At 48.6% G+C, this 22,701-nt stretch overlaps 1 protein-coding gene and 1 long non-coding RNA gene across 3 annotated transcripts; both read left to right on the top strand.

Moving 5' to 3' along the window:
* The first annotated feature begins 1,340 nt into the window (after positions 1-1,340).
* On the top strand, positions 1,341-12,976 carry LOC132833940 (CD276 antigen homolog). Of its 2 annotated transcripts, none has more exons than XM_060852624.1 (6): positions 1,341-1,514; positions 2,134-2,206; positions 6,043-6,381; positions 7,439-7,477; positions 8,369-8,474; positions 12,227-12,976. In XM_060852624.1, exons 1-6 carry the CDS (start codon positions 1,416-1,418, stop codon positions 12,399-12,401), a joined length of 831 nt encoding a protein of 276 aa, XP_060708607.1. In that variant the 5' UTR covers positions 1,341-1,415; the 3' UTR covers positions 12,402-12,976. The 2 variants fall into 2 exon arrangements, with proteins under 2 accessions (XP_060708607.1, XP_060708608.1); XM_060852625.1 differs by lacking the exon at positions 1,341-1,514 and adding an exon at positions 3,391-3,712 and having other exon boundaries at positions 2,129-2,206.
* Positions 12,977-17,792: 4,816 nt separating this feature from the next.
* Positions 17,793-21,351, top strand: LOC132834010 (uncharacterized). The gene is made up of 4 exons (XR_009647137.1): positions 17,793-17,985; positions 18,469-18,541; positions 19,325-19,666; positions 21,333-21,351. It is a non-coding gene; the product is annotated as an uncharacterized LOC132834010 (long non-coding RNA).
* Positions 21,352-22,701: the final 1,350 nt, after the last annotated feature.

Here is a 22,701-nt window from a genome sequence, read left to right as displayed (position 1 = left end):
GGGAACTGGTCTGACCAATTCTCAATCCCCTTCACCGTCAGGATCGACCACCTGAAGGTGCTGGGTATTTGCTTCAGAGGGGCTGAGGCGTGCCCCAAGTCTTGGGAGGAGTGTATCAGCAAAGTGAGGCAGAAACTGGGCAGGTGGAAGCTACGGTCACTCTCCATCACGGGAAAAAACCTGGTCATCAGGTATGAGGCATGTCATTGCTGTTGTATGTGGCACAGTTCTGGCCTATTCCCAGAACCTGTGCCGCTGCAGTCACCCGGGCCATCTTCCAATTTATATGGAGGTCAAAGATGGACTGAGTCCGAAGGGACTCGCTGTACAAAGATCTGGGCAATGGGGAAAAAATACACCCAATGCCACCCTCACCCTGATGGCCACCTTTGTGTGTGGCTGCATCAAGCTGTGCATGGATCTCCGGTACGCAAACACCAAGTATCACTACGTACTGAGGTTCTACCTGTCCCCGGTGTTGCGAAGGATGGGCCTGGCCTCGCTGCTGCAGAACGCTCCGAGTAGTTGGACTGTTCCGTACCACCTGTCCTTCATGGAGAAGTTTATGAAGAAAAACACCTTTGACCACACGTCCATCAGGATGTGGTCAGCACGTAGCGTCCTTGAGACCCTTTGGGAAAAGGAGAGGGTGGATCCTATTGAGCGGTTCCCTGAGCAGACTGTCAAAGCCATTTGGCAGAATGCCTCATCGCCAGAACTTTCCAACAAGCACCAAGAAGAGCTGGATGGTAAATGTACTGACCTGTATATAGGAAAAATAAATTTCGCTGTCTGTATGTAAAGCTGTGTAATGTGTGCACTAGAATGGTATGACCGATTGTATAGAGATCCAAATAATTTTATGCATAAAATATGTTTTTGAATTAAACAAAAATCTGGTCGGCATGGACGAGTTGGACCGAATGGTCTGTTTCCTGCTGTACATCTCCATAACTCCGTTCCGGGTTAGACCAATGGATGGTCACGTGGACTGAAAAGCGTTCTGTCAGGGTTTTTACATTCCCGTAATGTTCATTCATCGCTCCACTCCTGTCACGTGTCTGGGCGGGGCCTGGACTATCCCATTCTCACGGAAGGGGGTGGGTGAGGAATCCGGGTGCAGCCTCTGTGGGAAAAGCCGGATCAAAGCTGCTTTAACCCTGAAGGGAATGGAGTAAAATAATGATCCGAGTGGGGATTCCCGGAAAACTGTGGGTCCAGATCCGGAGTGGAGAGAGAGGGAAGGGAAAGGGAATGACCACCCCCCTCCCCCAACATGGGTCAGTTTAACATCTGTATCAATTCACGTAAACACACTCTCGCTGAGTCCTTGACAAGGAGTGAAGCAGCGGGGTGTAATGTTGGGCAGGATCTGGGCTGTATCTGACTGAGACACACCCTGCTCTCCCTCCAACATGGAGTTTTACCAAATGTTTCTCAGCAGCTTCTCGGTCTCCTGTCAGTGTCTGCCTCTGATCCTGATCGCAGTCCCGGTCCCGGGAAAGGAGCTGCAGGTACTTACTGTCAGTGTCTCCCACCCGGGGACACGGAGGGAGGGAGGGAGGGGGATCTGGGGGGAAACTCTCTCTCCCTCATCACCCCCCAGCACTCACCTCTTTATTAAAAGGAAATGCTGACAATCTCAGAGACAGACAGAAAGGGCTGGAACTTCTCAGAAGTTTATAAAGTGATCTGTGAGTGAACTGAGGGAGGGGGGAGGGAGGGGGAGATGGAGCTGAACCAGACGAACAGGATCCTGCTCTGGGGTTTCTCACAATCGGAAAGATGCGAGTTTCTGAGGGACAACAGATTATATTGTGGTGAACTGAGGGAGTGGACAGAAAGTTCAAACGATTGAAATATGAGAGACCGAGGCTGCGGCGTTTGCGAAGGCGCTAAGAATGTTCGTTAGAAAGAAGGAAACTGGCAAAATGCGATCAAAATGTCGATTGCAATTTTTAGTAACTGTGTGAATTGTCCCTGCCCTCCCTCTCACTCCGAGTCCCCATGTCCCAGCCCTTCTCATGGGCTGTATCTGTCAGGCATCACCCGGGGACAGGGCGGAGCGGGATCATCAACCTGATCAGGAAGGGAATCTGTTGGAAAGGGACTCACTGTGTTTTCTTGTTGCAGGGACACAGCTCACAGAAACTACTCCCCCCCCTGCTGCTGCTGCTGCTGCTAAATGTTGTTGCTGCTGTTTCAGGTCAGTGCTGTGAGTGCTGGAACATTTCAGCAGGATCAAAGGCTGGGGGTGGGGGGAATCAGGAATTCCTCTTGCTTTAAGGTGCTGTGTGGGCTGCAAGTGGACCCACTGAGGGAGTGGGACACAGTAGGTTCACATTACACACCGTGATCATGAGAGAGAGCTGAAAGGAAGGCACTTGATCTTAATCATTTTTTGTCCTTTTGGCTAAGTCTAGAATCTGTTCTGATCAGTGTGGGAGTTGAGTTGTGAGTCATCAGAGCTATTGGGATCATCGCTGGATGGTGATTGGGCGTTGGAGGATCATTGGTTGGGCAGGCCAGCTCTTGGTGGATCTTCATGCTGGCTTTTTTTATTTCAAAAATATACTTTATTCATAAAAATATTTTGATGATCTGTACAATTGGTCATGCCACACATACATAAGCATTCCGTTTCTTTGCAAACAGCGATTGAGTAATCATTCATATATAGAACATTACAGCGCAGTACAGGCCCTTCAGCCCTCGATGTTGTGCCGCCCTGTCATACTAATCTGAAGCCCATCCCACCTGCACTATTCCATGTACGTCTATATGCCTGTCCAATGACGACTTAAACACACTTAAACTTGGTGAATCTACTACTGTTGCAGGCAAAGCATTCCATGCCCTTACTACTCTCTGAATAAAGAAACTACCTCTGACATCTGTCTTATACCATGGGCGGCACGGTGGCACAGTGGTTAGCACTGCTGCCTCACAGTGCCAGAGACCCGCCAGAGGGGTGACTATTCCTGGCAGTAGGGGCCTGCAGGTTAAGACCTCCCTGTACATGGATGAAGTCACCGTTTTCTGCTCGGATCCACTGTCCATGCGCAGACACCTGTGCATATGTGACCATTTTGAACGGGCCTCGGGGGCCAAGGTAAACCGACGCAAGAGTGAGGCCATGCTCTTTGGGAACTGGGCCGACCAATCCTTGATCCCCTTCACCGTCAGGACCGACCACCTGAAGGTGCTGGGTATTTGGTTCGGGGGGGCTGGGATGTGTGCCAGTTCTTGGGGGGAGCGTTTCAAGAAAGTGAGGCAGAAACTGGGCAGATGGAAGCTATGGTCACTCTCTGTCATGGGTAAAAACCTGCTCATCAGGTGTGAGGCACTGTTATTGCTGTTATATGTAACACAGATCTGGCCTATTCCCAGAACCTGTGCCATTGCAGTCACCCGGGCCATCTTCCGTGACGCGGGACTCCGTGCCCTACGGTCTGTTCCCGGACGCACACTGAGACGAACTTCAACTGCTCCTGGAGGATCATCAACTCCGTGAAAGACGCCCTTTGGTCTGTCCGAAACCTGTTGATCTTCCAGCTGAAGGAGTTGACCCCAACTGAGTGTTGCGGACTGGCACATTCCAAGGTCCAGGACTACGTGTTGAGGGAAGCTTGGGTCAGCTGCCGCCAAGGCACAGTGGGGAAAGACCATCGTGTAATGTCTGCCTGCCTAAGAAGAACAGGGTGGCCACGCAGTAAGTGGGCTCCGCTGAAGCCTCAGCTAAATATATGGGTGGTGAACGTACAGACCCGTATATAGGAATGATTAATTCCCATCTCTATGTAAAGAAATGCAAGGTGTGCCTGTGAATGGCACCACCAATTGTACAGATCATCAAAATATTTTATGAATAAAAGTGTATTTTTGAAATTTAAAAAACAATCCTCTGAGGGCAGGATTTCCCCAGTGGTGGATGTTTCAATGTGACCTTTAGGAGTGTGAAGCAATGTGAGCATCTTCTGAAGGTATTTGAGGAGAAAGAAGGTGTGGCTCTGTTCTCCATCCTGTCAGGGGTGTCATTGTGTGTTCTCCCTGCACAGAGGAGCTGGGCTGTTCCAATCCATATGTACAACCCCCATGGCCCAGCAGTAGATGTTGTCACCTTCCTGGGAAGGTACATGTAGCTTGAAGGAGACAGCACTGATGTTGTGGATGCCTTCGGAACCTGGACCAGTAGGCGGCTGGTGAATGTGATCCTGAGGGTGGATGCCAGGGGGAACATTCTCCACCCGCCCTCCAGTTTCGCGATTGGAAGGAGCAGAGGTGACCTGACATATACAGGGCAGCTTAGAGTGTGCTGAACCTGTGGGAGGGCGGGACATATGGCAGCGGACTGTAAGGTGACGGTCACATGTACAAGGCCGGCCCATTATAGGATGGGGGTGGGGGGGTGCCACACCCCCATCCAGGAAGGGAACCGAGACAAGAGGCTCCCAGAAAGGACAGGCTGGAGTGGAACAGACAGCAGCCAGCATGGAGGCCCAGCAACCGACCCCACCTCCAGCTGGACAGAGGGAGACAATGGAGGAGGAGGAGACCAAGGAGGTGGGGGAGTGGATACCGGTGAAACACAACAGGAAAAGGGAATCCCACCACAGCCTCACAGTAAAGGGGAAACAGACAGCTACATGAGGATGACACCAGCAGCTCTTCTGGTGAAGTTCAGGGGTGGGGGGGTGGGGAAGGAAGGATGGTCATCATCAGAAAAAGAGGCGGAGCACCACGGGGGAAAGGAGAAGAGTTCCCCAACCCGGAAACAATGGGCCCCACCCTCCCGAGGGGATTGGTAAAGTCCAGCCCCACTCGGTGAGAACCAGGGGATACCCACTGGCCCACAGCTCCAGGTAACTGGGAGCCGCAATCCTCCGACAGTCCCTCTGTCAGACTCAGAACTGGACTCTGCTGACCTTGTTCTCACCAGAGCGGGAAAATGGCCGCAGTGAGGAAGGGGACGGCTACCTCAGCCCTGCGGGGGTCCAACAGCTCACCCACAAGGGGGTGCAGACAGTCCCCCCAGTGACTGGACCATTGGTGAATGGCCATTGCTAACCTCATAAACTTTAAAATGGGTGTTAAAATTGCGTGCGTTGTGTTAAATCTTCTGTGTGGTGTGTCTCCACGTTGCCTTTCCTACAGCTTGGGGCAGCTGCTGCCAAGGTGCAGCGGGGAAAGACCACCGTGTAAGGTCGTTCTGCTGGAGAATAACAGGGGTTCAGGCAGTAACTGGACCTCGCTGACGCCTCAGCTAAATGCCAAGAGGTTGACTGTAAATATAGAGAATGTGAAAATCAAAGACTTGATTTGTTCTGTGTGTAAAGAAAGTAATAGATCTGAGTGGGTTCACTAACTGTACATGTACCTCAGATTTCTCTCTATGAAGAATGCAATGAAAGGAAGGCACTCAATGTCTTCAGGTTAACCCCTGGGATGTGATCAGAGGCAGCTGGACACTGAACTACACTCAGTGACAGTGGGAGGGGAGAGTGAGCCCTGAGCACTGGGATCAGGAATCTGGGAATCTCCTGGGATCAAATGGAGGTGGGAATTGTCTCAGATCGTGGGAGTGGGGATGAAGCTCTGGATCTTAGGATTCTGAGTGTGTGGGGGAGGAGGGTAAGGTCCCCACAGCCTGTCCCAAACTCTCTGCACATCCTGGGGTGCACTCCCCCACCCCTCCCATTTCTGTCTTTATCCTTTCCAGGTTTTTTGGCTGCTCAGTTCCACCTCCCACAGTGCACCTTCCCTCCCAACCGCTCCCCAGTCTCCCAGTGGGTGTCCAAATGGGAACCATGTGATTCAAAGTGCTGTCCAGCTGCTCAGTGCTGACAAATATCCAGCACAAGCTGCTTTTAGTTGAAGACCCTCAATGTCTGAGCTTTAACCTTCCCCCAGAAATGAAAGCAGTGAGTTACTGATCAGAGCTTCTTGTAAATCCAGCATCACAGTGTAACCGTGTGAAGCTTGGGATGTGATGTACCAGCAGGGAGGTTCTATCTGTGGATAAATCCTTTCAATCTATTCCAGGTGACTCGCCTGTCCCAGTTTCTGGGTTCCTTGGGGAGCAGGTTGTGCTGCCCTGTACCTACAAAGGGAATGTCCCAGTCTCTGATTTACTGGTAATCTGGAGCACACAGAAGGAGGAAATTTTATACGTGTTTGTCGATGGGAATGATGATTTGGCCCAACAAGACCCACGGTTCAGAAACCGAGCGAACCTGTTCAAAGATCAACTGGAACAAGGGAACTGGTCAGTTCTGATCTCTGACCTCAGGGTGACAGACCAGGGTGTGTATCGGTGTTGGATTGAAAAGAGAGTGGATCTAAATTTGGAGCAGTTTGATTCTGTCGATCTCTCTGTAAAAGGTGAGAGCGATCTCCTTCTGATGTTTAGTATTTAATCTGTGATTTTCTGTCTGTGTTTGTGCAGGGGTTGTATGCCACTCTCTCTCAATGTAAGTAGTGTATTTGAATTATAATCTGGAAATATAAATTCAGCCGCAATAAAAGAGACCATGAAGCTAAATAAAAATCAAAAAAACTGCAGATGCTGTAAATCAGAAACAAAAAGAGAAATTACTGGAAAAGCTCAGTAGATCTGGCAGCATCTGTGGAGAGAAATCAGAATGAATGTTTTGGGTTGAGTGACCCTTCCTCAGAACTGCTGACCATGAAGCTGTTGGATTGTTGTAAAACACCAACTGGTTCCCTCATGTCCCTTTAGGGAAGGAAACCTGCCGTCCTTACCCGGTCTGGTCTCTATGTGACTCCAGTCCCACACCAACCTGGGGGACATTTTTCTGATTTGGCAAATTACCTCCGAGGGAAATGAGTTTGTCTCACCATTACAAAGAGGAACATAAATAAAACCCAACAGACCACTGGCTTTGAACCAGGGACTGAATTGCAGAGACACACTCAATCAAGTCAACTTTACAAAGATCCATCAGTAACATCTGTACGTTGGGCTGTGTAACAGAGCCTTACTGAGAGAATCCCCTTCCACCAGAGACTGCACTGTCACCATCACAGGCTGTGTCCTTATGCCTCCAGAGGTTAGGGGGAAGGAGGAGGGACCCACAGCCCCTCCCAAGCAGCCTTTCCAAGACCCAGTGCACTGTCCTTGAAAGTGTATCCCAGTCAGCCCAGGATCCTGTGAGGATTCTTTCCACAGGGGGATGTAAGCTGCTGGGAATGATCCTGCTCAGGGTCACTCTGGAAAACTTCCATTCTACCCTTCACAGTTAATGCAATCCTGTTGGAATTTTCACTCCCGATCCTGTTCCTGTTCCTGATCCCTCCTGATCAGTCTGACCTGAGCCTCATTCCTCCCTGGGTGTGTTTCCCTGAAGCCCGATAGAGTCTCTGAACATTTCTGTAGTTTGTTTCACACACCGTACTTACCACACGATGTTTTCTTTAGAGCGAGCTCCTACACCTGGACCGAAAACACCTGTACCAGGTAAATATGTTTCTAAACTACTGCATGTGTTTTCAGCTCTTACATTGGATCATGTTGGATAGACAGGGAGGAACATTGGAAAGTTTGAAATGCTTTGTGATATTTTACCAAAGAATGACTCAGTGAGAGTCCCATAGAGTTATAGAGCTATACAGCATGGAAAGAGACCCTTCAGTCCACATTAACCTGGGGAAAGTTTACTTGCCCTTTTTAATTATCTGAGCATATCAATTAGTTTCACATCAATCAAACTCCTAGACAGGAAAATCCACAATAAAACTGAATGGACCACTGGCTGTGAGCCAGGCATCGAATCAGGACACAGCAATGTCACAGCCAGCCCAGCTGACCCTGCAAAGTCCCCCTCACTAACATCTGGGGACTGGGGTCCAACTTGGGACACTGTGGGACATAGTCACACTGACAGAAATAACACAACATCCCAGACTCCCCTATCACCATCCCTGGGTACGTCCTGTCCCACTGGAAGGACAGGCCCACCAGAGGTGAGGGCACAGAGAGATATAATCTGGAGGTCGTGACCCTGGATTGAAGGCAGTGTGAAACACTTTCCTTTCCTTGTAAAATTAACAATAATTTCAGTTGCTGTTCAGTTTAATTGAAGGGAAACTGCTGCTTGTAAGTGCCCAGTTCTCGCTATTGGAAAGCATGTATCACTCACATTGTGTGTGTGTGTGTGTGCAAGGAGCTGTGGGGTGGTCTGGTGTGTGAGAGCTTATTGGGATCTAACCTCCCACATCCCTCCAGGACTAGAATTACCCAGGGATCTGTTTGTACTGGGGCTGGTTCTGAAACACTAGGTGCTGAAGGTCTCTGCTGTTAGTTTTGTTTGTGTGTCCCAGTCTGTTAATGGCTTCACTCTGTCTCTAGGTCCTGGACTCTCCCCTGGAGCAAGAGTTGGTTTGGGAATCGGGATTGCTGCTGTTTTTATTGTAGCAGGAATTGTGGGTTACATTGTCCTAAAGCGACAAAGATGGTGAGTTCTGGAATGTTGCACTGTTTCCATGGTAACCCTTTGATCTTTGTATAACATTGTGTGAAATGTTGCTGAGCTCTGTCCCTGTCCATTCCCTGAGCTGTGAGGATGCTTCAATCCAGCCTGTCATTGAGCAGCATCATCCAGTCACTTCCAGCTTGTCATCCTCTTGCTGCTGAACAGTCCCCGTGGATTGGAAAGGAGCAAATATTATCCCACTGGAGAACCAGAGGATGTAGTTGTGTCCGACAGACCCTCTGAGAGTCTTAGAGAAACAGAAGAGCAGTTTTCTCAGCAAATCTCAGGCAATGTAAAAGTAATAGGGTCGTGATTGTAGGGAATTTCAACATCAAGGATAAATAGCTCGGTCATTGTGTGAGAGGTTTAGAGTGTGGAATTCTTACAATGCATCCAGGACAGCTTCAGAAGACCATACGAGAGAGAGTGATCCTCGGCTTGATTTTAGGTTATGAAGCTCAGCGAGTGATTGAAGTATCAGTTGGGGAACGGTTTGTCGACAGTGGTCATAACTCAGTCAGATTCCAGCTTGTTTTGGGAAAGGGAAAGGGTAGGCTTGAAATCAAAGTCTGAATTGAAGAAGGCCAATTTTAATAAGGAGATATGACCTGGCCAGAGGGGACCTTCTGGGTAAATCTGTGACAGAAAACTGTTTCTATGTTTTAAGATCAGGTGGGACACACTCACCAAGGAAATAGGGAGAGCACAGGGCCATCCTATTCCAATAAAGGTAAAGGGTGGCACCAACAAATTCAGCAAACCCTGGTATCGAGTGATGTACAGGATTAGACTGGATTGAATTTATTGACATGTGTACTGAGGCACAGTGAAAAGCTTTGTCTTGAGAGCAATACAGGCAGATCAGAGAGTTAAGGAGCATCGATAAGTAAATAATGGGGAAACAGCAGCAAAAACCAAAACACAGCTACTGGCAAATGCTAAGAGTTTGTGAGTCCATTCAGCATTCTGACAACAGTAGCGGAGAAACTGTTTCGAGACCGGCTGGTGCGTATGTTTAGGCTTATGTACCCTCTCCCCGATGGTAGAGTTTGTAGAAAAGCATTGCCAGGGTGGGATGGATCTTTGAGAATGCTGGCAGCCTTTCCTTGACAGTGGGCCTGGTAGATGGGATTCTGTAGATGGGAGGTTGTCCTTGGAGATTGTCCGGGCCGAGTTCACCACTCTCTGTAACCAAGGAGCCTGATGGCACATACTGATGTGGTCGGATCAGTAGAAACCCTGGATGTGTACAGTCTGTGCATGGAGAAACTGAGAAAGGAAATGACAAAAGTGAAAAGGGGGTTTGGGAGAATAATGATGGGTAAAATACAGGCAACTCCAAAGTTACTTTCCAAGTTATTCAAGGAAGGGTGGACAAATCACACAACCTGTTATAGTCCAACAGGTTTATTTGGAAGTACTGTATTTGCTTTCAGAGTGCTGCTTCTTCGTCACGTAGCTAATGGGCAGGATCATAAGAATTTATCACAAAAGATCAGTGTCATGCAACTGGTGTGATATTTGGAACAGACCTAGATTGCTGTTAAGTCTTTCATCTTTTAGAATAGGTTGCAGGTTTTGGTTCATTAATACGTCAATCCCAGAAGTTCTTTTAAGTCACATTCTCAGATAACTTAAGGTTTTATCAAAAAAAAAGGTGACATCTCAGCTCAGAGAGTGCAGTAAAGGTGTGAGGTTAGAGTCTGTCTGTACCCCAAGGATAACGAGGAAAAGAGTGGAGCTTTATAAATCTTTCCCCTCTCCCCCCAAGCTGACTGCATATTCTCTCTGGGATCCTGAAACCCGGACACAGTCCTCCCTGGTCACTGTGTGAGGTTGCAGTGAAGTGTTTACAAGCTCAGCTTCCCATTTAACCCTGAGCTCAGTTTCTAGTCTCATGTCCATCACCCGCACTGTGTACTTTCAAATCTGTCACATCACCTGTTCCTACTGCTTGATTCAGCTCATTTGCTGCTGAAACTCTCATATCAATCCCTCTCATCACAGACTCAACAATTCCCCAATCCTTCTCCCTGGGTGGTCCCTCAGGCTCGAGGTGACTTGCTTGCACTCTGGGTCGATGGTTCCTGACAGAATTGATAGCTACATCATGCAATCTCCAGCCTCTTCCACAGAGAGTTAAACAGCATCGAAACAGACCCTTCGATCCAACTCATCCACGTCAACCAGACATCCCAATCTGACCTGGTCCTATTTACCAGCACTTGGCCCATATCCCTCTTTAACCTTTTCCTATTCATGCACAATCCAGATGCCCTTTAAATATTGCAATTGTACAAACCTCCACTACTCTCTCTGGCAGCTCATTCCATAAACACACCCCCCTCTGTGTGAAATTGTTACCCCTCCAGGATGTTTATATATCTTTCCCCTCTCAACTAAATCTAGGCCCTCTAGTTTTGGACTCATCTACCCTGGGAAAAGGCCTTGGCCATTCATCCTATTCATGTCCCTCATGATTTTATAAACTTCTAGAAGGTCATCCTCAGTCACCACTCCAGTGAAAATAGCCCCAGCCAATTCAGCCTCTCTCTAGCACAAACCCTCCATTTGCAGCAATATCCTTAAATCTTTTCTGCACCTTCAAGTTAAACATCATTTTTCCGATATAATGAGGACCAGAATTGTACACAGTGTTCCAAACGTGGCCTCACCAATGTCTTGTACAGCTGCAACATGACGTCCCAACTCCTAAACTCAATGCACTGACCAACGAAGGGAAATGTGCCAAATGCTGCCTTCACCAGCCTGTCTACCTGTGCCTCCACCTCCAGGGAGCTATGTACCTGCACCCTTCAGTCTCTTTGTTCAGCAACATTTCCCAGGACCCTACCATTATGTATCCTGGTTTGTCTTATCGAAATGCAACACCTCACGTTTGTCTCAATTGAAGGTGCTCTGCCACTCCTCAGCCCATTGGCCCATCTGATCATGATCCCATTGTATTCTGAGATAATCTTCACTGTCCACTGCACCAGCTATGTTGGTATCATCTGCAAACTTGCGAGTCATACCTCCTATATTCACATCCAAATCATTTATATAAATGTGTTCTTGTTGGGTCAGGTTGATGAACTTTATTCAGTGTTTGCTCTTTCCCTAATTATTCAGATATCACCCTGCCCTCACTGACCCACACTGACTTTGTTCAGCAATGATTTGATTCTAGTATTCTCCTCCCTCTGTGCTTTTCCCCTGGCACCTCCTCCAGATCTGTAACCCTCTGAGATCTCCATACTCCTCCCTTGCTCCTCGAAAACATTGTCCAGTTTCTCATTGTTTCACCATTGGTGACCAGACGTTCAGCTGCCTGAAAGCTCATAATTGTGGTCATTCCCATCACAAACTTCTTTGCCTCTTCCTGTTCTCTTCTTTTGATGTTCCTTAAGTCCCACCTTTCTGCCTCAGTTTGTTTTCATGTGGCTTGGTATCATCTTCTGTCTGATTCCTCCCATGAATTATGTTTGGATGTTCTGTTCTGGGTGCTGTACAAATGCAAGTCTTTCCCCAACACTCTATAACCCGTCCCCTTAATACAGGCATCGGAAGACTCGATGACTTGGGAAGGCCGTCTTTACCATTTTCCAGCTGCCATTGATCCCCAAGATGTTGAGGGTTATTTACTGGGTCTGTGCTCCTGAACAGCTCCTTTACACACACGTCCAAAATGGTGGATTCTTCTAACCTGTTCTCTGCTTGTGTCTCTCTTCTAGGAATGGTGCTCGAAGCCGACACTCCAGCGATCGAAATGAAGCATCGAATGGTGTCCCTTTGAGAGAGGTGGCCTGTTCAGGTGAAGCACGGAGCCTTGTACCAACAGCACCTGAGCATCAGGATGGAGCGGCCGGAGAACAAAACCTTCTGGGGAACGGGGCTGTCCAGCACTGACTGAGTTTCCACTGCACTGAGCCTGGCTCAGGGAGGGGGGAGTCAGCCCAGTGTTGGGGGGATCGAGTGATTCCTGATGGAAAGTCTGAGCTCAGGATTGGGATCAACAATCACTTCCCACTTTGCACAAACTCTCTGAGCAGCACCATCTCAGGAGGGAAACTCCCAGTGGGAATGTTATCTCCTTTCCTTAGAAACACTGTCCAAGTGTTTCCTCCTCTGTGTTATATTTCAGCATTAATGTTACAGATTGAAATCCGTTTATATTGCCTTGTGAGGATGTGGATTCTGTGTGATCGAGAGGGGATCATTCAGTCCATGGTGCTGATACTGAATTGATATCTGTTTGTACACTCGGGCATTATTGTTAAACCCAGGGATGTGCAACTGTTGCCCTGCAATTGGTCGGTTGTCAGTGCTGACCATGAATCTTTATTCTGCAGGTCCTTATCTCTCCTTATTTATACATTTTATACTTTTTATGGAAATTTAGTACAATTGGAATGATTTTAACGACTAATGATTGTACCTGCATATACACTGTGACCTTTATGATCCAAGTGAAGGTTTTGCTCCAAGCTGTGATTAAAGAGAAGCTGGGGCTGATATTAGTGTGCCTACAGTCTGATGTTTATTGACTCTGCTGGTCACTGCATGAACAGAGGGGCTGCTGTCTACAGGCACTAAGTCCCTGATACGACTTGGAGTGAATGGAATTGGCTGAAGACAGGGATCAGTGATTGTGGGAATCTCAGGAGGAGGCGAGGAGTGATCATCCAGTCGGTGTTCCTGGCTGAAGATGGTTGTGAATATTTCGGTCTTTTACACTAGGGCCAGGAGTCGGCCAATTAAATTGTTGGAGCTTGCTCTGCCATTCTAGATCCTGGCGGATGATCTACCTCATGACAATATTCCTGTCCCTTCCCCATATCTCTCGCTGTGACCAGGGACTAGACATTGATCAAGCTCTGTCTTCCATTTGCCTCTGAATTGCTACCTGTACCTGTGTGCTATCTCTCAGCAGCTCATGAACAAGTACATCTCAGTCCCTTTGGACGTATCACTTTCCAATCTCACTTTTTAAACAATACTCTGCCCCTCTGTTCCTCCCACCAAAGTGGGTAATCTTACACTTCTCCCCATTATATTCCATGTACCCACTCACCCAGCCTGTCTCAATCCCTGAAGCCTCCTCCTCAAATCCATACTGACTCTGTACCGTCAGTAAATAACAAATCTGCAGAGACCGGAAACTAAAGAAAAACAAATTTCTGGAAAAAGTCTGCAGGTCTAGCAGCACCTGTGCAGAGAAAGCAGCGTTAACATTTCTGGTTCAGTGACCCTTCTTCAGAACTGATGGCAGCTGCGTAAAGGTTGGGATTTGTGCAGAAGATAGGGATGGGGTAGAGAGTAAATGATGGGTGGGATGAGTTGCCCAAAAATATTAAGACAGACCAAGGCCTGGGTCAAGGTCAGTGTGGGAGAATGAATAGCTGCTAATGGGGACTGTTGGAAGTTAACAATGGGTTGGGTGGGGTAACAGCCCCCGTGGTGACAAAGTCTGGTGTGTGGGGTTGGGGTAAGGTCATGGGAGAAAGTGCCTCCAGCTCTAACATTGTTCACCTCAATTTATCTTCTTCCAGCGTGGACTGTGCTTTGCTGGAGAACTGTGACCAGCCTGAGACAGATGGTGGCCATGGAGCATTGTGTTGTGTTGGACAATATGTCCCCACCCATGAAATCATTTTCATCATCTTCATTATGGGTAATCAATCAGATCCCCCAGTAATCTTTCATAGAGAAGGGAGAGGGGTGCAGTGGTAGTGTCCCTAAGTCTGAGCCAGAAGACCCAGGTGCAAGTCCCACCTGCCCCAGAAGTGTGTCATCACATCTCTGGGCTGATTTGAGAAAACCCCTTTTGAACACATTTCAACGTCTCACAGACTCAGGGACCCGGACAGCATGTTTCAGAAAGATCAGGTTAGAGATAACAGGAAACAGGACTTCCCGAAATAAAACCGTTCCAGGGTGGGACAGACTGGATGCAGGGACAATGTTTCCCCTTGGCCAGTGCTCCAGAGCAAGGGGCCACAGCCTGAGGATACGGGAGAGAGTATTCCAGTCTGAGCTGAGGAGAAATGTCTTCACTCAGAGGGCAGTGAAGCTGTGGGATTCTCTCCCACAGGAAGCTGTGGAGGGGAAATCACTGAATATGTTTCAGAAAACCCATTACTCCAGGCTGAAGGTGTTGAGGGGTTTGGGGAGAGAGTGGGAGTATAGTGTTGGGATAGAGGATTGTGCCTCATGTTGAAGAGCTGAGCCTGGTTTTACAAGTAAGACCTAACCTTTCCCTGATCCCCTGAAACACTTGCAGCTGGGATAATGATTGGTGAATCTTAACTTTAACCCAGCATCTTCCTGCAGCCCCTAAGAGATTTCAAATTAGTCTGTTTGTGTTGGATATGACCTCCCCCTGGGGTAATGTATAATCTCCCCTGCTCCAGGTGATCATGGAAACATGTTCCACTCCAAATACAAACCTCCCGTCTGTGTATCTGTACATTCACTTTCCTTCTCGTTTCTGCATTTCGATAGTGCTGCACATTCTGTGACCTGCCTTAACCTCGCTTTTACAATCATTGGGTGGGATTAAACAATGTTCTGGGTCATCGGTTTGTTGAAAGTGTACATTGTGTGGCCTTTTCCAGAGACACTCACACACCATTACAGATCAGCAGGTTGTGGGTCTTGGGGATCCCTGGTTCCTGTGTCCCCTGGGAGTTGACCACATTCCAATTTTTTTAAATTCAAAATATACTTTATTCATAAAATATTTTGATAATCTGTACAATTGGTCATGCCATACATTCGTAAAACCTTCCATTTCTTGGCATACAGAGACAGTAATCATTCATATATACCATTCTGTACGATTACTATCCACATATTTAGCGGGGGGGGGGGTCAGCGGAGCCCCCTTATTGCGTCGGACCCTGTGCTTAGGCAGGCAGATGTTACACAGTGGTCTTTCCCCACCGCGCCTTGGCGGCAGCTGCCCGGAGCTTCAGCACGTCCCTCAACACGTAGTCCTGGACCTTGGAATGTGCCAGTCTGCAACACTCAGTCAGGGTCAACTCCTTCAGCTGGAAGATCAACAGGTTTCCGACCACCCAGAGAGCGTCCTTCACCGAGTTGATGATCCTCCAGGCACAGTTGATGTTCGTCTCGGTGTGCGTCCTGGGGAACAGACCGTAGAGCACGGAGACACGCGTCACGGCGCTGCTCGGGACGAACCTCGACAAACACCACTGCATTCCTCTCCAGACTTCTTCTGCGAAGGCACATTCCAGAAGGAGGTGTGTGACAGTCTCATCCCCCCCGCAGCCGCTTCGAGGGCAGCGTGCGGTGCGGCAGAGAGTCCAGGCGTGCATGAATGATCTCACAGGCAGAGCCCTTCTCACCACCAGCCAAGCCATGTCTTGGTGCTAGTTGGAAAGTTCTGGCAGTGAGGCATTCTGCCAAATGGCTTTGACAGTCTGCTCAGGGAACCACTCGATAGGATATGCCCTCCCTTTTTCCCAAAGGGTCTCAAGGACACTACGTGCTGACTACTTCCTGATGGACTTGTGGACAAAGGTCATTATTTCATCTGTAACTTGGGTTTGAGGGTTTGGAATTTGAAAATGACAAGAGCTTCCTGCACAGTTGTGGCAATGTATTTCGGCTTTCTGGTCACAGTGTTCCCCATTCCCCAGGAACTGGAATCTTTAAAGCTCGGGAACTTGCCCCAGCCCTGCAGCTAGATGGAAGATGAATCAAATCTCTGCAAATGTCTTCGTTTCTTTCTGTTTAGAATTCAAAACCACCTGAAATATTTGTTTCTAAATCTGAAGTTAAACTAATTTCCCCCTCGTCTCCTAAGAACTGTTGCAGGAACTAGAATCCTCAAATCCTTCAGCTTTGCAGTACATTTCCCCTCCAAACCCCTCCCAACCCAGGGCAGAATGACAGGAAATCCAAAAGGAATCTGTTCCAACCCACTGCCCAGCAAACAGCTTCAGAACCTTCCTTTAACGAAAGGAAATCCAAAAGGAATCTGTTCCAACCCACTGCCCAGCAAACAGCTTCAGAACCACAACACAGAGCACATTAGGGAGAAATTTTCAGTGAGTGACACTGCAGGGCACCCACAGAGCTCCACGTGCTGTTTGACCAACCTGACTCTCTCTCCCCCCGCAAAACCAAACATCAATTATTTCAACCCAGATTCAGCAGCAACATTTCACCGCCAGTGTCTGGAGACAGGACATCTATCCCTGTGGGAGACAGCCTGAATCTCCTCCCCCTCTCCCTCCCTCCCTCTGTCTCCTGCTCAGCTCCCCTCAGCCTCTGCTCCAAACTCCGCCCCCACCCCGCCCCAGCTGCCTACCTGACCCCAGCCCTTCATATCCCAGCTCAATGTGCCCTCAGGAAGCCCCCTCTCCCCAGCCCACTGCCCACTTCTACATTTCCGTCTCATCCTGCCCCTCGTTTCTCCCTCCCTCTCTGGAATAAGGCAGTTTCTGAACACACACACACACACACACTTCCCTCTTCCTAACATTCCAGAAAACTCTGATATTCCCAAGATGATTTCTCCAGGCCTTTCCCTGACTTCTGTCCCAGTTTTTTTTTCTGTTTCCCACCAGATCTTTCCCTCCTCTGGTGAGTCTGGGAGATCCCACCTTTTATTTCCCTTCAATCCCTCCATTAACGTTGTTCCCTTCTCCCCATGAAGTTTAGATATTGAGCCCTCTGCTCCCCACCTAAAGGGCCTGTCTCCTTTCCATGTCCCTCAGCCTTGTGTGGGGCTTCTCCTTTTCTCTCCAGCCCTTCCCTGGCCTCCCAGTCGTTCCTGTCGTCTTGTACATGTGGATTGTAACAACCCGACTCTTCTGTGCAGGAAGCACACATAATGCGACGACCAACCTGGCAGTCTTGGTCAGACAGTGAGGAATCTATGATTTTCGGGTGATCTTTTTTCCTCTCGACTGTGACACAACCTTGAGGGCGGGCTCTGGGCTCTCCCATTCTCACAGCGAGGGTGGGGGGAGGGAAGGAGTGAGCGATCCGGGTGCAGCCTCTGTCGGGAAAAACCGGGTCCAAGCTGCTTTTCCCCTGAAGGGATTGCAGTGAGACAGTGATCCGAGTGGGGACTGCCGGAAAACTGTGGGTCCAGAACCGGGAGAGCAGAGAGGAAAAAGGGGCATGAACTGGTGCACCCCTGTCTCCCCACAATGTGGGTCAGTCTGCAGTTTGTAACTTGTTTTTATGAATGAGACAGTTGAAAATGTGTTGCTGGTTAAAGCACAGCAGGTCAGGCAGCATCCAAGGAACAGGAAATTCGACGTTTCGGGCATAAGCCCTTCATCAGGAAGACCGTGAGTGAACCCAGGGTCAGCTCCGGGCTGTATCTGACTGACACACACCCTGCTCTCCCTGCAACACGGAGTTTTACCAAATGTTTCTCAGCAGCTTCTCGGTCTCCTGTCAGTGTCTGCCTCTGATCCTGATCGCAGTCCCGGTCCCGGGAAAGGAGCTGCAGGTACTTACTGTCAGTGTCTCCCACCCGGGGACACGGAGGGAGGGAGGGGGATCTGGGGGGAAACTCTCTCTCCCTCATCACCCCCCCAGCACTCACCTCTTTATTAAAAGGAAATGCTGACAATCTCAGAGAGACAGAAAGGGCTGGAACTTCTCAGAAGTTTATAAAGTGATCTGTGAGTGAACTGAGGGAGGGGGAGGTTGAATTGAAACATTGAAAAGAGGGTTAGACCGAGACTGCGGCGGTTGTAAAGTGATGCAGAACGATCTCTAAAGATTAATTTGACAAACGGCAAGGAAACAGTTATTTTACTGACGGCGTTGTCTGTCCCCGCCCTCCCTCTCACTCCGAGTCCCCATGTCCCAGCCCTTCTCATGGGCTGTATCTGTCAGGCATCACCCGGGGACAGGGCGGAGCGGGATCATCAACCTGATCAGGAAGGGAATCTGTTGGAAAGGGACTCACTGTGTTTTCTTGTTGCAGGGACACAGCTCACAGAAACTACTCCCCCCGCTGCTGCTGCTGCTGCTGCTAAATGTTGTTGCTGCTGTTTCAGGTCAGTGCTGTGAGTGCTGGAACATTTCAGCAGGATCAAAGGCTGGGGGTGGGGGGAATCAGGAATTCCTCTTGCTTTAAGGTGCTGTGTGGGCTGCAAGTGGACCCACTGAGGGAGTGGGACACAGTAGGTTCACATTACACACCGTGATCATGAGAGGGAGCTGAAAGGAAGGCATTTAATATCTTCAGATTAACCCCTGGGATAGGAACAGTGGCATCTGGACCCTGAGCAATACTCAGTGACACTGGGATGGGGGGGCTGGGTCCTGAGCACTGGAATCAGGAATCTGGGAAAGTCCTTGGATCAAAGAGAGGTGGGAATTGTCTCAGAATGTGGGAGAGGAGGTGAGGCTTTGGGTCATGGGAGGGACAGTCTCCGTGTTGTGGGGGAGAGGCAAGTTGTTTCAGACTCCCTGCACATCCTTGGGTACACTTCCCCACCCATTTCCCCCTTTAAGTTAGAGCTTCAGTGTTTTACTCCTGATCACCACCTCCCATTGAAGATCTTTGCTCCCAATCCCTCCCCAGTCTCCCAGTGGGTGTCCAAATGGGAACCATGTGATTCAAAGTGCTGTCCCGCTGCTCAGTGCTGACATATATCCAGCACAAGCTGCTTTTAGTTGAAGACCCTCAATGTCTGAGCTTTAACCTTCCCCCAGAAATGAAAGCAGTGAGTTACTGATCAGAGCTTCTTGTAAATCCAGCATCGCAGTGAAGCTTGGGATGTAATGTACCAGCAGGGAGGGTCTATCTGTGGATAAATACTTTCCATCTTTTCCAGGTGACTCGCCTGTCCCAGTTTCTGGGTTCCTTGGGGAGCAGGTTGTGCTGCCCTGTACCTACAAAGGGAATGTCCCAGTCTCTGATTTACTGGTAATCTAGGGGACACAGAAGCATGAAACTTTAAACGTGTTTGTCGATGGGAATGATGATTTGGCCCAACAAGACCCACGGTTCAGAAACCGAGCGAACCTGTTCAAAGATCAACTGGAACAAGGGAACTGGTCAGTTCTGATCTCTGACCTCAGGGAGACAGACCAGGATGTGTATCAGTGTTGGATTCGAAAGAGAGTTGGTGTGCTTTTTTATTCAGAGCATCATTATGTCGATCTCTCTGTAAAAGGTGAGAGCGATCTCCTTCAGATGTTCAGTATTTAATCTGTGATTTTCTGTCTGTGTTTGTGCAGGGGTTATATGCCATTCTGAGACAATCTAAGGAGTGTATTTGAATTATAATCTGGAAATATAAATTCAGCTGCAATAAAAGAGACCATGAAGCTAAATAAAAATCAAAAGAACTGCAGATGCTGTAAATCAGAAACAAAAACAGAAATTGCTGGAAAAGCTCTGCAGGTCTGGCAGCACCTCTGGAGAGAAAGCAGAGTTCATGTTTTGGGTTGAGTGACCCATCCTCAGAACTGCTGACCATGAAGCTGTTGGATTGTTGTAAAACCCCAACTGGTTCCCTCTTGTCCCTTTAGGGAAGGAAATCTGCCGTCCTTACCCGGTCTGGTCTCTGTGACTCCAGTCCCACACCAACCTGGGGGACATTTACCTGAGTTGACAATGATTTTCAATCTCTCCATGATGAAGAGGAACAAGATTAAACCTGAACAGACCCACTGGCTGTGACCCAGGGATTGAACCAGGCAACAACAAAGACACGCCCAGCCCAGTTGACTCTGCAAAGACCCAGTCACTGACATCTGGGCTCTGTATGTTGGGCTGTGTGACAGAGCCATCCTGACAGAATCCCCTGTCTACCCCAGACTGCACTATCACCATCCCGGGCTGTGTCCGATCACCCCAGGGGGATACAGTCAGGAGGGAGAGGGGATTGGGCTCCTCAACATTGACTCTGAGCCCCATGAAGTCTCTCAGCCTCGGGTCAAACATGGGCCTGGAAACCTCCTGCTGATTTTCATCTACTGCCCTCCCTCAGCTGATCAATGGGTACCCCACAATGTTCACCCCCACTTGGGGGAACAACTGAGGGTCACACAGACACAGAATCTACTGAGTGGATCTTCCCTGTCCATCCCCAAGAGTCACTCAGTAATAAACCCCACTGAGCGAGCTGACTGAGCCCTGAAGGATGGAGCTACCAAACTGGGTGATGGAAGGGGTTAACAGTGTGAGAACCTGCACTTCCTCCCCAGAAACATGGTCCTTCCGTCTCCAGAGGTTGGGCTGCAGGAGGTGGGACCCACAGTCCCTCCCAAGCAGCCTTTCCAAGACCCAGTGCACTGACCTTGAAAGTGTATCCCAGTCGGCCCAGGATCCTGTGAGGATTCTCTCCACAGGGGGATGTAAGCTGCTGGGAATGATCCTGCTCAGGGTCACTCTGGAAACTTCCATTCTACCCTTCCCAGTTAATGCAATCCTGTTGGAATTTTCACTCCCGATCCTGTTGCTGATACCAAAAGGGAAAATGCTGGAAAATCTCAGCAGGTCTGGCAGCATCTGTAAGGAGAGAAAAGTGCTGATGTTTCGAGTCTAACTGACCCTTTGTCAAAACTTTGATACAGGGATAATTAGACTCGAAACGTCAGCTCTTTTCTCTCCTTACAGATGCTGCTAGACTTGCTGAGATGTTCCAGCATTTTCTCTTTTGGTTTCAGATTCCAGCATCTGTAGTAATTTGCTTTTATCTGTTCCTGATCCCTCCTGCTCCGTCTGACCTGAGCCTCATTCCTCCCTGGGCGTGTTTCCCTAAAGCCCAATAGAGTCTCTGAACATTTCTGCAGTTTGTTTCACACACCGTACTTACCACACGATGTTTCCTTTAGAGCGAGCTCCTACACCTGGACCGAACACACCTGTACCAGGTAAATCTGTTTCTAAACTACTGCATGTGTTTTCAGCTCTTACATTGGATCATGTTGGATAGACAGGGAGGAACATTGGAAAGTTTGTAATGCTGTGTGATATTTTGCCAAATGACTCAGTGAGAGTCATAGAATTATAGAACGGGACAGCATGGAAAGAGACCCTTCACTCCACATCATCCATGCTATCCAGATACCCTAAATTAACCAAGTCCCATTTACCAGCATTTGACCCATATCCCTCTATATATTCTTTCTATTCATTTACCTTTCTATTCTCATTCAGTCCATGCATCACCCTCTCTGTGAAAAAGGTCCTTTTTAAAATCATACCCCTCTCACCCTAAACCTATGCCCTCTAAATTTGGACTCCCCTACCCTGGGGAAAAGACCTTGGCTGTTCACTCTATCCATGCCCCTCATGATTTGATAAACCTCTAAAAGGTCATCCCTCAAACCTCTGACACTACAGGGAAAACAGCTCCAGCCTATTCCGCCTTTCCCTCGAGCTCAAACCCTACAAATGCTGTCATTGGGAGACCAAAATTGCACGCAATATTCCAAAAGTGGCCTTAACAATGCCCTGTACAGCCGCAACATGACCTCCCAACTCCTGTCCTCAATACTGACCAGTAAAGGAAAGCATACCAAAGGCCTACTTCACTATCGTATCTACCTGTGACTCTACTTTCAAGGAACTCTGAACCTGCATTCCAAGGTCTCTTTGTTCAGCATCACCTGCCCAAGACATGACCGTTAAGTGTATGAGCCTTGCTCTGATTTACCTTACCAAAATGTAGCACCTCACATTTATCTAAATTAAACTCCATCTGCTACTCCTCAGCCCATTGGCCCATCTGATCAAGATCCCGTTGTACTCTGTGATAACCTTCACTGTCCACTATGCGGCGTCGTGGCTCAGTGGTTGGCATTTTTGCCTTGCAGCACTAGGGATCTGGGTTCAATTCCAACCTCAGGGAATTATCTGTGTGGAGTTTGCACATTCTCACTGAGTCTGTGTGGGTTTCCTCTGGGTGCTCTGGTCTCCTCCCACAGTCTGAAGATGTGTAGGTTTGGGTGAATTGGCTGTGCTAAATTGCCTATAGTGTTCAGGGATGTGAGGCATGTTACTTAGGGGAAATATAGGGTTGGGGAATGGGTCTGGGTGGGATACTGTTTGGAGGGTCAGTGAGGACTTGTTGGGCCAATGGTCTGTTTCCACATTAGGGATTCTATGATCCAATTTTGGTGTCAGCTGCAAACCTACTAACTACCTCCTCTGCTCACATCTAAACAGTTAAATAAGTGATGAAAAAGAGTGGACCCAGCA

This window comes from Hemiscyllium ocellatum, chromosome 38 (genome assembly GCF_020745735.1).
Source record: "Hemiscyllium ocellatum isolate sHemOce1 chromosome 38, sHemOce1.pat.X.cur, whole genome shotgun sequence".
In the NCBI taxonomy this organism is placed as follows: domain Eukaryota; kingdom Metazoa; phylum Chordata; class Chondrichthyes; order Orectolobiformes; family Hemiscylliidae; genus Hemiscyllium; species Hemiscyllium ocellatum.
This window is presented reverse-complemented; position numbering and strand designations above follow the sequence as displayed.

Bases quoted from the DNA above. Each gene is read 5' to 3' on its own strand.
- LOC132833940 (XM_060852624.1), top strand. From the start codon at position 1,416: ATGGAGTTTTACCAAATGTTTCTCAGCAGCTTCTCGGTCTCCTGTCAG. The intron at 2,207-6,042 runs GTCAGTGCTGTG...AATCTATTCCAG, and splicing joins TGTTGTTGCTGCTGTTTCAG to GTGACTCGCCTGTCCCAGTT. The intron at 6,382-7,438 runs GTGAGAGCGATC...TGTTTTCTTTAG, and splicing joins TGTCGATCTCTCTGTAAAAG to AGCGAGCTCCTACACCTGGA.